Here is a 15,676-nt window from a genome sequence, read left to right as displayed (position 1 = left end):
CCGTGTGACCGCCCGGGATCCCCGGTACCGGCACAGCCCCGTGTGACCGCCCGGGATCCCCGGGACCGGCACAGCCCCGTGTGACCGCCCGGGATCCCCGGGACCGGCACAGCCCCGTGTGACCGCCCGGGATCCCCGGTACCGGCATAGCCCCGTGTGACCGCCCGGGATCCCCGGGACCGGCACAGCCCCGTGTGACCGCCCGGGATCCCCGGGACCGGCATAGCCCCGTGTGACCGCCCGGGATCCCCGGGACCGGCACAGCCCCGTGTGACCGCCCGGGATCCCCGGGACCGGCACAGCCCCGTGTGACCCCCCGGGCCCGGGCCCAGCAGCACCTGCACTGACTTGTAGGACGTGATGAAGGGCAGCATGAGGTGGAAGCCGGGCCCGCTGGTGGAGGTCAGCAACGCGCCGCCGCTGCGGAGGAACGGGAGGGAGAAAGAGAGGGGGGAAATCCGTGAGCGGCGGCGGCGAGAGCGGCTGGCCAGGGCCCCGCTCCCGCCCCGTTCCCGCCCCGCCGGGCCCGTCTCACCGGTAGTAGACCCCGATGTGCCCCTCGTCGATCTTGTGCACGGCCGAGAGGAGCGCGGCGGCCGCGACGCCGAGGGCGAGAGCGGCGATGGCGCCGAGCTGGGCCATGCCCGGCACCGGCGGCGGCACCGGTGGCGCGCCACTGACGTCATCACCGCGCGACCGCGCCGCCGCCGCCAGGGGGCGATGGAGGAGCGGGAAATGCGGCTCTGGAGGTCGCGGGTTCGAGTCCCGCCCGCGCCCGCAGCACCATCCCGCGGGGTTCGGGGGTGCGCAGCCCCCGCAGCCCAGGCGAGTGTAGGATGGTAAATGTCGGATGAGACTCATCCCATTCCACCCCCTGCCGCGGGCTGGACGGTTCCCGCATTTCCCACAGGAGATCCTCATCTGGAAAGGGCCCTCAGGGTCACCCGGCCCAACTGCAGGCCCTGCACACACACCCCAGCAATTCCGCCGTGTTCATAACAGCCTTATCCAAATGCTCCTGGAGATCTGGCTCCCAATATCCAGCTTCAATTCCCCCCTCTTTCAATTAATTTTTATCAGCCGCAAAATTTGTATCTCCTCCCTGACCTCCCCCCCACACGGACCCCCCTGTTCGCTGTCCAGGCCTTGTTTGGGCCGTCATGGGAAATGGGATTGGCCAGAAAAACAGAATCATCCAGGAAAGCGACTTAAAAACCACGTGAGAGATGTATAAAATGTCAATAAAGGAGAATGATTTGATCTTTACTCGTGATAGATCTCTGAGGTTATACATAACAACCCTGGCAGGAGGGTTCAGCGCCGTTTAGGAATAAGGAATGAAATATCCACGATATTTGTCAATCCAAATTTTACAGCTCTTAAATAAGCACAAAAGGGCGCCAGAGATGAAAAACACCCTGTAGTTGGTGTTTTTTTAAAGGCGTTTGCCCAGATTTAAGGCCTTGATAAAATGTATTAAATCTTTAAAGGTTTTAATGAATCTAGTATGTGTTTCATAAATCACGAGCCTCTGCTCAGCCCCTCTCAGTTTAATAAGGGTAAACTAGGAAATTGCTCTGAGCTGGAGCAAAATGCATCCATGGAATATTGAAAAGTAATAGGTTTTTAAATGTGGGGTGTTCTGGCTCGCAGGAGAGGCTTTGCTTCATAACACCAGCACTATATCACTGCCCTGAGCGGGAAACCAGCTGTGGCCACGTGTTTAACAGCATCAAGATGTGAACCAGCACAAAGGTAAATATTATTTGTAATAATCCTAAAAAAAAAAATAAAAGCCAAAAAAAATCATTACTGCTGGACCTGAGGCCAGGAACATTCAGCAGTGTCTGTGCTGCAGCGCTCGGGATTTTAACAGGGGTTTTTGTAGGAATAAAAGGTTTATTGCACCCAGTTCTCTCCAGCTTCTTCATCCCTACCTCATCCCCCTGCCCCTGTAAAAATGTCCTGTGAGGTATTCTGTGGAGTTGAGTTAGACAATTTGGGGATCTCTGGGTGATCATGGCTCCAGACTCATGGGGATGGGAGCCGGGCAGGCCCTGGGTCAGCATGGGGGCAGAGCTGGCATGGTTGGGGGGCAGAGTTGGAATGGTTGTGGGGCACAAGCAGGATAACCATGGGCACACCCAGGATAACCATGGGCAGAGCTGGGATGGTTGGGGGGGCAGAGCTGGGATGGTTGGGGGGCACAGCCAGGATAACCATGGGCAGAGCTGGGATGGTTGGGGGGGCAGAGCTGGGATGGTTGGGGGGCACACCAGGATAACCATGGGCAGAGCTGGGATGGTTGGGGGGCAGAGCTGGGATGGTTGGGGGGCACACCAGGATAACCATGGGCAGAGCTGGGATGGTTGGGGGGGCAGAGCTGGGATGGTTGGGGGGCACAGCCAGGATAACCATGGGCAGAGCTGGGATGGTTGGGGGGCAGAGCTGGGATGGTTGGGGGGCACACCAGGATAACCATGAGCAGAGCTGGGATGGTTGGGGGGCAGAGCTGGGATGGTTGGGGGGCACAGCCAGGATAACCATGGGCAGAGCTGGGATGGTTGGGGGGCAGAGCTGGGATGGTTGGGGGGCACAGCCAGGATAACCATGGGCAGCCTGGCGGGGCCGGCGCAAGGCGCGGTGCAAAGTCTGTCTGCCCTCATTAGCTGTCACAAGTAACAATGCCGGGCTGGCAATAAAGGCAATTCCGAGGCTGTTGGCCATTAATCACGGCCTGACAGCTGGGAATAGGGCTGGAAAAACTCTGTCCCCCAGCTCCTGCTCTGGAGTGTAAGGTTACCTGTGCAGCTGGAGCTGTGCCGTGGAAAGCTGTGCTCGCCAGTCCTGCCCCAACCCCTCCTGATCCATCTCCATTTCTATCCTGTCCCTGACCCCATCCCAAAATCTGCCTCCATCTCCATTTCCACCTCTTTCTTATCCCCTCCCCATCCCATCCCATCCCATCCCATCCCATCCCATCCCATCCCATCCCATCCCATCCCATCCCATCCCATCCCATCCCATCCCATCCCATCCCATCCCATCCCATCCCATCCCATCCCATCCCATCCCATCCCATCCCATCCCATCCCATCCCATCCCATCCCATCCCATCCCATCCCATCCCATCCCATCCCATCCCATCCCATCCCATCCCATCCCATCCCATCCCTAGCTGAAACCTGAAGGAGCAGTGGAGCCCAGGAAGGGAAATCCTTGGAAGGAGCTGGGAGGGTGCTTGGCTGGGCCCTTTCCTGCTCTGGCTTGGGAAGGGAAGGGAAGGGAAGGGAAGGGAAGGGAAGGGAAGGGAAGGGAAGGGAAGGGAAGGGAAGGGAAGGGAAGGGAAGGGAAGGGAAGGGAAGGGAAGGGAAGGGAAGGGAAGGGAAGGGAAGGGAAGGGAAGGGAAGGGAAGGGAAGGGAAGGGAAGGGGGTGGCAGAGGGGCTGTGTGGGGGCAGCACTTCCCGAATTCCGTCCATTGAACATTCTTTGCCGATTATGGGGCAGGATTGTGTTGGAGTCTGTCCGGGCTCGTTCCGTGTCAGCTCTAACAATGCAGCACTTGGCAGCCCCGGCAGCTCCGTGGCGTTGGCCATTAATCATCCCCTGACAGTCCGGAGCTGGGAGGGAGGAACTGCTCACACGTGGTCACGGTGCCCCCTCCCCATGGCTGACAGGGCAGGGGGGGCTTCCTCTGCCATGGGCCCACCCAAACCCGTAAGCTGAGGGTCCTGGATCCACATCCCTTTGGGAGGGGGGCGTGTGGGGCAGGCAGAGAGTGGGGAGACATTCCTGCCCTGGCCATGGGGCAACCAACTCCCAGAGATCAGCACCCGCTCGTGGGGATACAGCACGTGGCATTCCCAGTGTTTTCCTCTCCATCACCATCTCCCTGCGCCCCTGAGCAGGAGCTGGGGGTCTGTCCTGGGGTGGTGGTCCCAGGGGAGCCCGTTCCTGGCACAGGAGGGGAGCTCTCCTCCCATCGTCCTGCAGGCGCCAGCCCCATGGCCGGGTGCCAGCATGCCAGGTCATCCCCCAGTAAATAAAGGAGCAATGTGTTTCCAGCCCCCCAATGCTGTTTTCTAAAGGGAAATGATTAATGGTGCTTGGAAACCACAATTCATCCCGGGAAAGAAAGTAGATTTACCCGAAACATGCGTGAGAATTAGTGCTGGGATCGGCTCCTGGGGCAGAGGGGGAAGCTAATGGCAAACAGAGCCCGTCTGTGTGCAGGGGGAGGGAATAGCCCGCCAAAAACATGGGCTGGAGGAGCTGGCATGGAGCTGGGACAGGAGGGGGAGAGTGGCTGTCAGAGCCAGGCCTCCTCCCCGGCGGGAAACCTCGGTCACTCCTTCCCTGACCTGCATGGGTCACGACAGAGAAGGGAATTCTCCTCCCAGGTGTGTCCCAACAGCACAGCAAAGGATGGATGGTGCTGATGGGACCAGCACTCATCATTCCCAAGAGTCCAAGAGATACCTGGGAGAAGCAGGAGTTTCACAAACCCACAAAGCTCCAGCCTGTGAATGCCAAATGCTTCAAAAACGTGTTTTAGGCTCAGGGAGTGATCACACCTTGCTCCTGCTGGTGGGATCCACTGGGGCAACTGGGATGTTCTGGGCTGCACCACACCACAGAGCCATCCAGGTGCTTCACCCCTGGGGAGCAGGAAACCTGAGAGAAGGAAAAACACAGTTTTCCTCCAGGAGGGTGAGAGGGAGGCAGCCCTGGCCTGGAGCGTGGTCCTGCTGGGACGTGGGAGCTGCAGCATCTCCCTGCTGAGTTTCCAAGCTCATGGAAAAGGTTTTCAGGCACAAATCCTGACCAGGCTCTAAGCTGCTGTGCTCTCCTCTGCCCAGGAGGGGAGCAGGAACAGGTGACAGAAATTTATCACCCAAATGCAGAGATAAGCCCGAGATCCTCACCTTTAGCTCAGCTCTGGATCAAGGCAGCAGCTGCCCCACGCAGGTCCTGTCCCAGCAGCGGTGTGGAGGAGCTGGGACAGGGCTCCAGGAGAGAGATTTATGTGTGGGATTCCGGGAAGGGCTGGGAAAACCTCGGCGAGGTGCTGAAGCCCAGGTCAGGAGTCATCCCTGGTTCGGTGATATATTTAGAGCAGGATAATGTAAGCGACAGGAGGGAAAAAAAATAAAAAAATCCATGGAGGAGGTGCAGATCCATCCCCTTGGCTGGGAGTTGCTGGATGATCCGAGCCAGGGAACAGATAGTTGGATTTCCCTTATTTCTCCCTTCAAATAAATCACAGCTCCAGAGGCCTTTAAACTCTGCAACATGATCTGTTCCAATAAGGAAGGGAATGAAAGGCTGCGTCTCTCTGGAAGCCTTCAGAGCCATAAATCTCCTATGTACAAACACAGACCAGATTTCCAAGTGCATTTATTTTATTGTATTGTTTTAACAGAAAAATCAAACTGCAATAAACTCCGTCCCTCATTAGCTGTCTCCATATCCAGGCCAAATGTTGCTAACGAATAAAATCAGGACAAAGGAATGTGGATGTGGGTCCAAGGCCTGGCCGGGCGCTGACCCCCCAAAGGCATTTCCCTCTGAGCCTCACAGAGGTGTGGGATGAGGGGAGCCAAGGGGGTGTTTCCTGCACTGCCCATTGCTGCAGGTTTGCTGGGGGTTGTCACCCCAAATCCAACATCCCTGCTGGGCCCCCACCACAGCAGCTGCAGTCAGTTCAGGGGTTTCCTGCCTCAGTTTGTGGTGGTCCCTGTTGTGCACCCCAAGAGCAGTGGGAACAGGGGCCAGTTTGGGTGGGGGCTCCCCGAGCTCAAACCCAAACTTGCAATCAGGCAGTGCTGGAGTTGTCAGTCGTTAATCATCTGCTGCCACTCCTGAAGGGTCTGGCTGCTCCCAGAGCAGCTCTGGGGGGACAGAGAGCTCAGGGACAGGGACGTGCCTGGCACTGGTGGCAGTGTGGATGGCGCAGTCCCCAGTGACCCCACAGAGCATCCAGTGGGTTTTCCCAAGCCCCCCATACCCGCCCCAGGGGACAGCCATGGAGGGAGCAGAGCTGTCACATCCCAAACACAGCATCTCCTGCTCTGATCCAGGGAAAGGGTGAAAATCAATCCCAAGCAGGCCGGGAAGGAACAAGGAGGCTGTCTGCAGGATTGATGGCACTGAGCTGCAGAGCCCGGAGCAGCGCGGGTCCCGCCTCAGCCCACGGAGAAATTCCTGACTTATTGAATCACATTTGTCATCCCTAAATACATATGCAGGCCCGTGTTTCTGAATCCATAAACATCTTTAACCAACTCTGCTCAGCGAGGCCTCTTTCAGCAGTAATTTATATTTAACTTTTTCCATATGCAGGGCCCGTAGCGTTGGTGTCATTTCCGGGAAGGCCGGGGGGGCTGGGGAGCGCGGCGTGTCTTGGCCCAGCTGCTGGCACGGCGCGAGAAATCCACCCGCCAGAGCCAGTGCTCATTAATCATTTGAACTACTAAACTGCCAGCTCCTTTCAAGATCTTTCAAGAAGTGTTTTCACCCAAAATAGAGTTGAAAACGCGCCGGGCCCTACTTTCAGAGTCTCATCCATCTGGCCATTATGGGGAGTGTCAGGCGGCTCTGACAGACAAGGCTGCTCTGTTCGAGGGGCCCCGGCCCCACAACCTGTCATATCGCAGGGCTGATGGCATCTGACAGCTCCATTTGTACCTCCCTGGAGATGAAAGGGCTGCTCCCGGCGGCGGGAGGGACGAGCAGGGCCAGCCCGGGGTGCCAGCAGCATCCCTGGCACCAGGGACAGAACGCCCCTGTCCCCATCCCGCCCTGGGCTTTGTGGCAATCTGGGCTGTGATCAAAGGCCAGGGGGCTGTGCCCATCCCCTGGCTGTGGTGCTGAGCTCTCCCCTTGCCCTGCTGGCACAGAGCATCCCAGCCCTGCCCTCTCATCTGCCCCAAACTCACCTGGAGTGTGCTGGTGCTGTGCTGGTGCTCAGAGCCAGTCCCCAAACCCAGCAGGTCACACCCAGTGCCCCCAGGGCTTTCCCCTTTGCCAGGAGGGCTCAGGGCCTGCCACACACCAGGACATCCAAAAGCAGGTGAGAGCTGGTGCTGGAACCCCCAAGCTGCCCCAGTGCTGCAGGATTTCTGTGCCAACACAGCAACTTGGAAAAGTTTGGGAACTGGCGATGGGGACAGAGCTCATCTCTGCAGAGGAGTGGGCACCCAGCCAGCCCCATCCAATCCAGCTGTTTCCAACACAGAACCCAACCAGAGTGCAGGAGACTGTGGGAACCCCAGGAGGGAGGAAGGGCTTTTGGCTCCGTTTCCATTTTGCCCAGAACATGGCTCTTCTCACCTCTGTCCTTCTCCAGCCCCTTGGACGTTACCAGGACTGTGCAGGCAACAGGAACAAAACCCCACAAAGGCAACACAGCAGAAACAAGGAGTCCCTTTTACAGGAGCTCTGCCCACAGTACCAGGGCTCCTGGCCTTGACGCCATCCTTGGTGATGAGCAGCCCCATCCTTCTCATCCTGAGAGAAAAATAGAGCAAGACCTTCTGGTGCTTCACTCTCCCCTCTCCTCCCTCTGGGATGTGCAGAGAAGACAGTGAGGGTTCAGCAGGAAGAATCTTGAACAGTCCCCATCTCTCTTCTGTCCTTCTCTCTCAGAGCCTCCCAGCCACCCCTCCTGCAGGAGCTGCTCATGGAGAGGTGGCACTGGGACCTCAGGCTCCCACTGGTCCCATCTTTGGTTCAGCAGCATCTCCCTCTGCCACGGCTGCACACTGGAGATGCAGGGGCTGCTGTGGTGGGCACTGGCACAGCCCCTTTGCAGCTGCAGGGGACACAAAAAGGCCATTTCAGTTCTCTGTTCACTGAGGAGTCTGCAGAAAGCGTCTGTCAAGCCCCAAAAGCCACCAGATGCCCAGGATGCTGCATCCTTCATCTCCTTCCATATTTTGCCAGGCCAGGAGGGGTGATCCATGAATTTTGGGACCACAAGGTGTTGGTAGAGGTCATGTTGCACCATGCACAGTGTCGGGTGTCCTGTCCAGCTCTGCTCAGCCCATCAGGGTCAGGGTTCCACTGTCACCTTTGGCAAAGGCACCTCCCCGTGGGTCACATCCTCCTGTCCTGTCTCCCTGCACCACGCTGCAAGGTGGGATGGAGTCATGGCAAAGCTGCTCCCGGAGATTTCCACGAACACCTTCAGAAAACACAACGGGCTGTGTAAATCTCTGTGACTGAGCTCCAGGAGCCTGCTCTGCACACGGGGCTGCCAGCTGAGCGCCCTCCCCTGCGCTCTCCGTGAGGTTCAGCTGCAATGTTTGTGTGCAAGGACCAGCACCCTACAGTCATTCACCACCATAAACAGAGGGAACTGTGACCCTGCAGGAAGGAGCGGGATCACTGCCATGGCTCAGCCCAGGACCAGGTTTTGTCACCTGCCTGGGGCCCTGTGCTGGTCTGCCATGCTGATCAGACACTGCAGAAGAGGAAAAACCATGGCCATGGTCACACTGGGCACTTCCCATGGGGTCACTGGTGATCAGCCAAGGCCGGGTGTCCTAGTGCAGCGAGGAAGACATTGGCATATCACTGCTGAAGCTGGAACTGGAGCTGCTGGAGGATTTGCTGCTGGAGAATTTGTGCCACACACCAATCCATGGGGAGGGCAGAGGCAGCAGCAGCTCTTCAGCCATTATCCAGAGAAAAGTCCATTCCCATTTGTGGCATTCCTGGCCGCTGTAGTGCCTCAGGAGCTTGCCCACACTCTTCTGGCTTTGTGCCTTTGTCTCTTCTCCACTCACCTCGTCCTCTTGTCACTTGTGCTGTGCCACTGCTTGGAGTGTCTGGAGGTGAACCCCACACCAGGGCAGTGTGGGGCTGTGCTCACAGTGCCACCCCAGGGGAGCTGCACACCCCGGTGTCATCCCGACTGCTCTATGTCACCACCGGCTGCTCCTCCCGCAGGGCTCCAGCTCACAGCCCTGGCACAGGACCTCAGCTGCCACCTCCAAGCACAGCTCTGTCCCTCCAGGTCTGCTCTCAGCTCCAAGTGTGCCCCAAAGCAAACCCCTGACCCCAGGCTGGGCACGGGGATGCTGGTGAGGGGACAGAAGGTGTCCACGGCACTCTGGCTTTGAGAACAAACAGAGCCCGTGTTCTCTGTGGCTTCCAGCAGCGCTCACGTGGAAAGAAACGCTGCTTTATGCAGCTGAGGAACTTCTCATCCACCCACCACGGCTCTGCTCTGGCCCATGCCTCTGCATCCCGACCTGACCCCGGGCAGGCTCCAGCCCTCCAGCACGCTGTGCTCCACTCCGGACTCTGAAACGCCTTGTACGTCTGCGGGCAGCCACCTCTGCATCACCTAGAAGACATCGGGGATTTTTGTGCAGGAGAGGAAGGAAAACAACAAGAAAAAATAGGGCCTGGCTCTTTCATTCAGGTATTTATTGGGTGGACGGCGTGGCTGTGGTCAGCCGGGCTTCGGGCTTTACAGACGGGGATATTTATAAGGCACGCGGAGCGCCCGGCGTGTGCGTCCAAGTCATTCCTTCCCCGGCGCAGGGGATAATGTTGCCTTTGTTGGGCTGCCTCCGGCAGAGCAGAGCGTGCCGTGCCGTGCCGCTCGGCCGGGCCCCGCGCCGTGCCCCGGCGCAGCCCCGCTCCTTCCACACACCGCGGCCCCGGCAACTGCCGCCGTAAATCAATAGCCGAGGAGAGGCTGCCAGTTAGACTAAACAAGTGCATTTGCAAGGATTGCTAACCCTCATTAATCACTCTGACAGTCCTAAAAACACATTTCCCCTTTAATGGCTGTATTTGGATAATCAGAGCTTTTTCCTCGCGGCGCGGGGTGAGTGACGGTGGGCGCGACTTCGGCGAGCGCCGGCACCGGGGTCACCGGCGAGTCAAGCGCTGCAGGTCCCGGCAGCTCCGGGCGAGCTGGACGAGGTGCTGCTGTGCCACGGGGAAAGGAGCCACCAGCACAGCCCCAACACTGCCGGCCCCACGTCCGACACCCACCGGGGTCGTCCCAGCCCCAGCCGGATTTGAAAAGGTCTTTTTCTGTTTCTCCGTGTTCCCTTTAGGTGACTTTTGCCTCCTGGAGAGGTTTGAAACCTTGCACATTTTTCTGTATAAATGATGCAACACATTAATGCACAGCACATTATGAAAATGGTAATTCAAACCCATACAACTCTAAATTAAGCCATACATTATCCGACCCACTCAGCCATATATTTTGCAGAAAGACAGGATTGAATCAAATCAAACCGAAACTGTGGAGTGCAGGTTGTTAGACAGAATGATTAATAAAGTGCATCCCAGTGCTCTTATTATAAAATGAATTCCGCAATAACCTGGGCATACATTACACAGGGAATTATTTAATATATTGGCAACGCAACTGTTCCCCAGCAGCTCCAGCCCAAGTGCCGCCGCTATCAGATGACACTCGCAGTGTTTACACGGTCTGGCCCCGCTGCTGCAGTCCTTAGGGAAGGGGAAAATATTCCTCAGGGAACCTCCTGCACAGCAGGACCCATCCAAGCAGCATCCAGCCCTGCTGTGGGTGAAGGGATGAGCATGGGCTTGTTTTGGAGCGGGGACCGTGCTGGTGTGGGGAGGGTTTGGAGCTTTGCTGTAAGGAGGATGGGCCCTGCAGCTCTGGCAGAAGGCTGTGGCAGGATGGGGCTGTGCAGCCCCTCACCCTGTGCCCTGGCTGCTCCATGGCTGGGATGTGGCACAGCCCCAGCAGCTCTGACACCTGGAGTGGCTGCGCTGGGTGTGCTGGTTTTGGCACAAGGCTACTGTGCCTCGAGGTTCTGCAGCATTGCCCTCCCACCCTGTGGCACGAGGTGCCCAGCCATGGCCAGGGACGGGCACGGTGGGACAAAATTCCAGTGCAGGAACCTGTGAGAGGCCCCATCACGAAGCCACAGCCAGGATTTATGATGGGGATTGGCAGTGCCCGAGCGAGGCCGACACCGAGCGGCATCACTGGTGGGAACGGGAGCCACATCCATGGAGAAGTGATGCTCCCGAGGGACAGGGGCTCTGGATACCTGCCACACCACTGGAGCTGCTCTGCCCTCCACCCACAGCACCCTGCTCCACGGCCAGCAAAGCCCCCTGATCCAGCCCCAGCCCTGCAAAGCCCAGGCCCTCATACAGCAAACATCCCACCTGCAAGGAGCAACATCACCATGGCCACCAGCAGACCCCAGCCACATCCACACAGGGCAGCCACAGAGCCCCAAAACAGCCTCCCCCAGCCTTGGGGAGCTCAGAAATGAGCCAAGCCTGCCCCTGGACCACCAACCTCTCCCACTGCCATAGGAAACCAGCTGGGTCCTCCCAGCGGCCACACGCCTGCAGCCACGCTCGAGGCACAAGCAGCAGGGAAATAAAAATCCCTTCGGCAAAAGTAGTCCCTGTTCTCAGCGCCTTATTTTTCAGCTCAAAGGACACAAAGGAATTTAAACACAGGGCATAAAGCAATATCGAGAAGGCAATTACCAGGGATTAATTGCGTGACTCACTGAAATGCAACAGGAGCAAGGCAGACAAAAATAAGCGGTGTGGAGCAATGGGGCATGCAGGGCTTCAGGGGGAGCAGGGGCTTGGCCGGGGGTCCCAGTGCTGGAGTAAAAGCGCTTTCCTCGGGGCATGGAGCGGGCAGAGCCCCCAGCACGGCAGGGATGGAGCCAGACCGAGTCAGAGCCGTTCATCACCCTCCTCCCGGCACAAGATCGAACGGGAGCAGTCTGGACCCCTCACAGCGAGATCCGGGACCTGCTTCTACCACAATTCCACCCCTAAAACTGCATTCCTGGCTCCCCGCAGCGACCTGGGGCACCCCTCTGATCCTGCTCAAACGCCTTCTCGAGGCTTCCCTCCGCCGCCACGCGTGGGGACACCGGGGACACGGACACGCGGGGAGGGGGACGGGGGCGCGGAGCCTGCGGGGCTGCCCAGGAGCGCACCCGGGGTCTGTGGGGATGCCGGTCCCGCGGGGCTCCGGTACCGCCGCTCCCCAGGGCTCCGGTACTGCCGGTCCCGCGGGGCTCCGGTACCACCGCTCCCCAGGGCTCCGGTGCCGCCGGTCCCACAGAGCTCCGGTCCCGCGGGGCTCCGGTACCGCAGCTCCCCGGGGCTCCGCTACCGCCGGTCCCACAGAGCTCCGGTGCCGCTCCCGCCGCCGCCACCGCTAGATGGTGCTGGGACCCCGCGGCCCCCGCCGGACCCCCGGGCAGGGACGAGACGAGACCAGAGCGTGGGTACAACCAAGAGCCGTTTATTAACAAAATCAGACTTACCGGGGCTCGTCCGCCCGCCCGGGGCCGCCGGTCCAGCCGCTGCGCCCGCCGCTCCTCCGGCCCCCTCCCCGGGATGGCGGGGACACGCGGGGTCCCGCAGCCCCCGGCGGGGCACGGCTGCGGGGGGAGCACGGCCTGGGGTGACCATCACCCGGCCGGCATCTGCCGCCCCCTCCGGCACCGGACACAGCGCAAAAAGAAAAAAAAAATTAGAAAAAAATCAAAAAACCAAAAATTTTTAAAGGAAAAAAAAATTTGAAAACCCCAAAGATTAAAAATAAGGAAAAAATTAGAAAAAAATTACATCTGCGAGTTACAAACGCAGAGAACAGAATCCCAGAGCGATAAACGCAGAGGGGGAGGAGGAGGAAAATGATTTTTTTTTTTTTTTTTTTTTTTTGCTTTTCCATGTGTGGCAGGAGTCATGCAAGAATTTCTCAGGGGGAAAATTAAGAAGGGGAAGGAAAAAAAAAATCCAAAGAAACAGAAGGGGGAAAAATCAAAGCCCTACACCTGCAAAGTAAAGAGGGGATTTTTTTTTTGTTTTTCGGGGTGTTTTTTGTTTTTTTTTTTTCTTTTGGACACAGACTTTTGCATACCATTGGTGTATAATGCACTTATATTCCCAGCTTTAAGCTAACATACAGTAATAAATACAGAGTCCAAGGAGGGCGCGGGGGCTGGGGCTGAGCCGGGTGGTTACTGATATCCCAGAGCCGAGGCTGACGTGAGTCTTTGGCCGTAGAGCGCGTACGGGGAGTAGTAAGGTCCGGCGGCCGGCAAGGAGGGCACGGGCAGGGCGCCGGCCGCGGGCAAGTGGCTCTTGCCGTAGGGGTGGTACCTGTTTAGTCCCAAAGTGTGTGGGCTCCTCAAGGAGAGCGAGGCCGGTAACGTGCTGGGGCTGCCGGGGGCGGCGGGCGGGAGGTGCAGGTGGCAGGAGGCCGCGGAGCCCAGCCCGGAGGTAGGGTAACCCGCCAAGAGTTTCTCGGCCCCCGGCAGGGCCGTGTGGGTCCGTAGGTGCGTGAGCAGCTCCTCCGAGGTGGCAAACCTCTTGTCGCAGGGTCCGCTGGCAGACACCCAGTTGCATATGTGGGGCAGGGGGTCGTTCTGCAGCATGAAGCCGTAGGTGTAGAGGGGGTGGCCGGGCAGGCTGGGGGTGCCGCTGGAGGAGAGCGTGGTGTGCACCGAGTGCAGGGGGTGCGCGGGGTACACCAGGGGGTATCCGCTCTTGAGGCTGCCGGGGTCGTGCACGCAGCTGGAGCAGTTGCTGGAGCCCAGGTGCGAGGCGCTGTGGTAGCTCAGGCAATACGGGTCCCGGCATAATCCCTGCATGAAGGAGGGCGGCGAGGCCCCGGTGAGCGGGCTGGAGCTGGGCGGTTTGCCCGGCAGCCCCAGCGCCCCTGGCAGCTGGCTGCCCACCAGCCCCGGCTTGGTGGGGTCCAGCCCGGGCACGAACTGCGACGGGTAGCCGGCGTAGGCGCCCACGATGGAGCCGTGGTAGCCGATGCTGGAGGGCGGCAGGGGGAAGACGGAGTGGCCCGGCTTGTAGGGCGACACGGGGGCCACATGGCCGGCGGGCGGCAGCGCGGGAGGCTCCGACTTGCGGCCCGAGGGGGGCTCGCCGTGCGCCCCGGGCTCCACCACCCCGCGCCCCAGCGCTCCGCCCGTCCCCTCGGGGCTGGGCTTGCTGCCCTCGGGCTCCTTCTTCTCCTCGCTTCCCTTGGGCTCGGGGTGCTGCGGCGAGGCCCCGCGGGAGCCGCCGGGCGAGGCGGCGGCGTGCGGAGGGAACGGCGGGCAGGCGGCGCTGGGCACCCGAAAGCCGGCCTTGTCCGCGCCGCCCTCCTTGCGGGGCTCCCCGCCGCCCTTCGAGTACGGCTTGAAGCTCGACTTGTCCTCGGCGGGCGCGTCCCCGGCGCCCGGCGGCTTCAGCGCGGCGGGGCGGGCGGAGGGCTCCTTGTCGGCGGCGGGCGCGGCGGCGGCCACGGCGTTCAGCTTGGAGGAGGGCGGCGGGTCGGGCTTCCCGATCTGCGAGCAGGTCTGGGCCAGCAGCGCCAGCGGGCTCTTCTTGGCGTCCAGCTGCGGGCGGAGCGGAGCCGGTCAGGGGGCACCCCGACGGCGCCCCCGCACCGGCCTCCCCCCACCCCCGAAACCCTGGGGCCGGGTCCGGCAGCGAGCCAGGTCGCGGGGATGGGGGGACGGGGCGGGGGAACGAGCGGGGCCGGGGAGAAGAGGGACCGGGTGGAGTGGGGGGAGCGGAGCTGCGGCGGCGGCAGCGGCGGGGGAGGGAAAGAACGGGGTGGGGGGAGCGGCAGAGCCCGGCCGGGAGAACCGGGAGCGCCGGCCGTGAATGCCGGGAGCACCGGGCTGGGAAGAACCAGCCGAGAATGCCGGGAGCACCGGGCTGGGAAAAGCCCGGCCGGAGAACCGGGAGCACCGGGCTGGGAAAAGCCCGGCCGGAGAACCGGGAGCACCGGGCTGGGAAAAGCCCGGCCGGAGAACCGGGAGCATCGGGCTGGGAAAAGCCCGGCCGGAGAACCGGGAGCATCGGGCTGGGAAAAGCCCGGCCGGAGAACCGGGAACACCGGGCTGGGAAAAGCCCAGGCGGAGAACAGGGAGCACCGGGCTGGGAAAAGCCCAGGCGGAGAACAGGGAGCACCGGGCTGGGAAAAGCCCGGCCGAGAGAAGCGGCAGCGCGGGTGCAGGGCTCCGAGGCGCGGTCGGGGGCGGCGGGCACTGACCTCGATGGGGCTGACGGGCGTGGAGGAGAGCGGCTGCAGGTACTCGGGGTGCAGGAGGTGGCCGCCGTGGGCGCTGAGCATCTTCAGGACGCGGATGGGCAGCCGGCTGGCCTGGCGCAGCGGGTCGGCGGGGGGCGGCCGGGGCGACGGGGCGGCCGCGGCTCCGCGGCTCGGCGGGGTCCTCGGCCGGGGCCCGCCGGGAGCGCCGCTCATTTGGGGCGGGGGAAAGGGGGGGGTGCCCGGGCTCCGCGGGGCCGGGCCGGGCCGGGCGGGCGGCGGAGCGGCGGCGGCGGCGGCCCCGGCGAGACGAAGCCCTTTCCCCGGCCCCACCGACACGTCAAATAGCCCCGATGGCGGCCGCGCTCCGAGGGGGCCGGCGCCGCGCACCAATCCGCGCCCGGCCGGGCCCCCGGGGCGGGGAGAGCCGCCGGTGGGGGGGGCGAGCCGCCGCCGCTCCGCCGCCACCGCCCCGCGCCGCCGCGCGGGGGAGAGCCGCGGCACCGGCCCGAGCAGCGGCGGCGGCTGCGACGCGGGGCACGGCTCGGTGTGGCACGGTGTGGCACGGGGCTGGTGGCACGGCATGGCACGGGGCCGCTGGCACGGCTCGGCATGGCATGGCGTGGCACGGG

The 15,676-nt window shown here is 61.1% G+C and overlaps 2 protein-coding genes across 2 annotated transcripts in view; both read right to left on the bottom strand.

The window, feature by feature from the left end:
- ERLIN2 (ER lipid raft associated 2) overlaps positions 1-676 on the bottom strand; it is a 2,239-nt gene extending 1,563 nt beyond the window's left edge. Inside the window, exons 1-2 of the mRNA XM_056508614.1 lie at positions 536-676; positions 143-420 (exon numbers count right to left, since the gene is read on the bottom strand). Coding sequence (XP_056364589.1) covers positions 143-420; positions 536-642 — 385 coding nt within the window. The 5' untranslated portion in view covers positions 643-676. The remainder of the gene's footprint in view (positions 1-142; positions 421-535) is intronic.
- Positions 677-12,266: 11,590 nt separating this feature from the next.
- ZNF703 (zinc finger protein 703) lies at positions 12,267-15,451 on the bottom strand. The gene is made up of 2 exons (XM_056508787.1): positions 15,048-15,451; positions 12,267-14,385 (listed from the first exon to the last, which is right to left on the bottom strand). The coding sequence occupies exons 1-2, from the start codon at positions 15,258-15,260 to the stop codon at positions 13,009-13,011; spliced, it is 1,590 nt and encodes a 529-aa protein (XP_056364762.1). The 5' UTR covers positions 15,261-15,451; the 3' UTR covers positions 12,267-13,008.
- Positions 15,452-15,676: the final 225 nt, after the last annotated feature.

Source organism: Oenanthe melanoleuca, chromosome 22 (genome assembly GCF_029582105.1).
Source record: "Oenanthe melanoleuca isolate GR-GAL-2019-014 chromosome 22, OMel1.0, whole genome shotgun sequence".
Lineage (NCBI taxonomy): Eukaryota > Metazoa > Chordata > Aves > Passeriformes > Muscicapidae > Oenanthe > Oenanthe melanoleuca.
Note: the sequence above shows the minus strand (reverse complement) of the source record. Positions and strands in the feature narration are given on the sequence as shown.

Excerpts from the sequence above, each read along its gene's own strand:
- ZNF703 (XM_056508787.1), bottom strand. The coding sequence starts at position 15,260 with ATGAGCGGCGCTCCCGGCGGGCCCCGGCCGAGGACCCCGCCGAGCCGC. Across the intron at positions 14,386-15,047 it reads CGCCCGTCAGCCCCATCGAG|CTGGACGCCAAGAAGAGCCC; the intron begins GTCAGTGCCCGC and ends CTCCGCCCGCAG.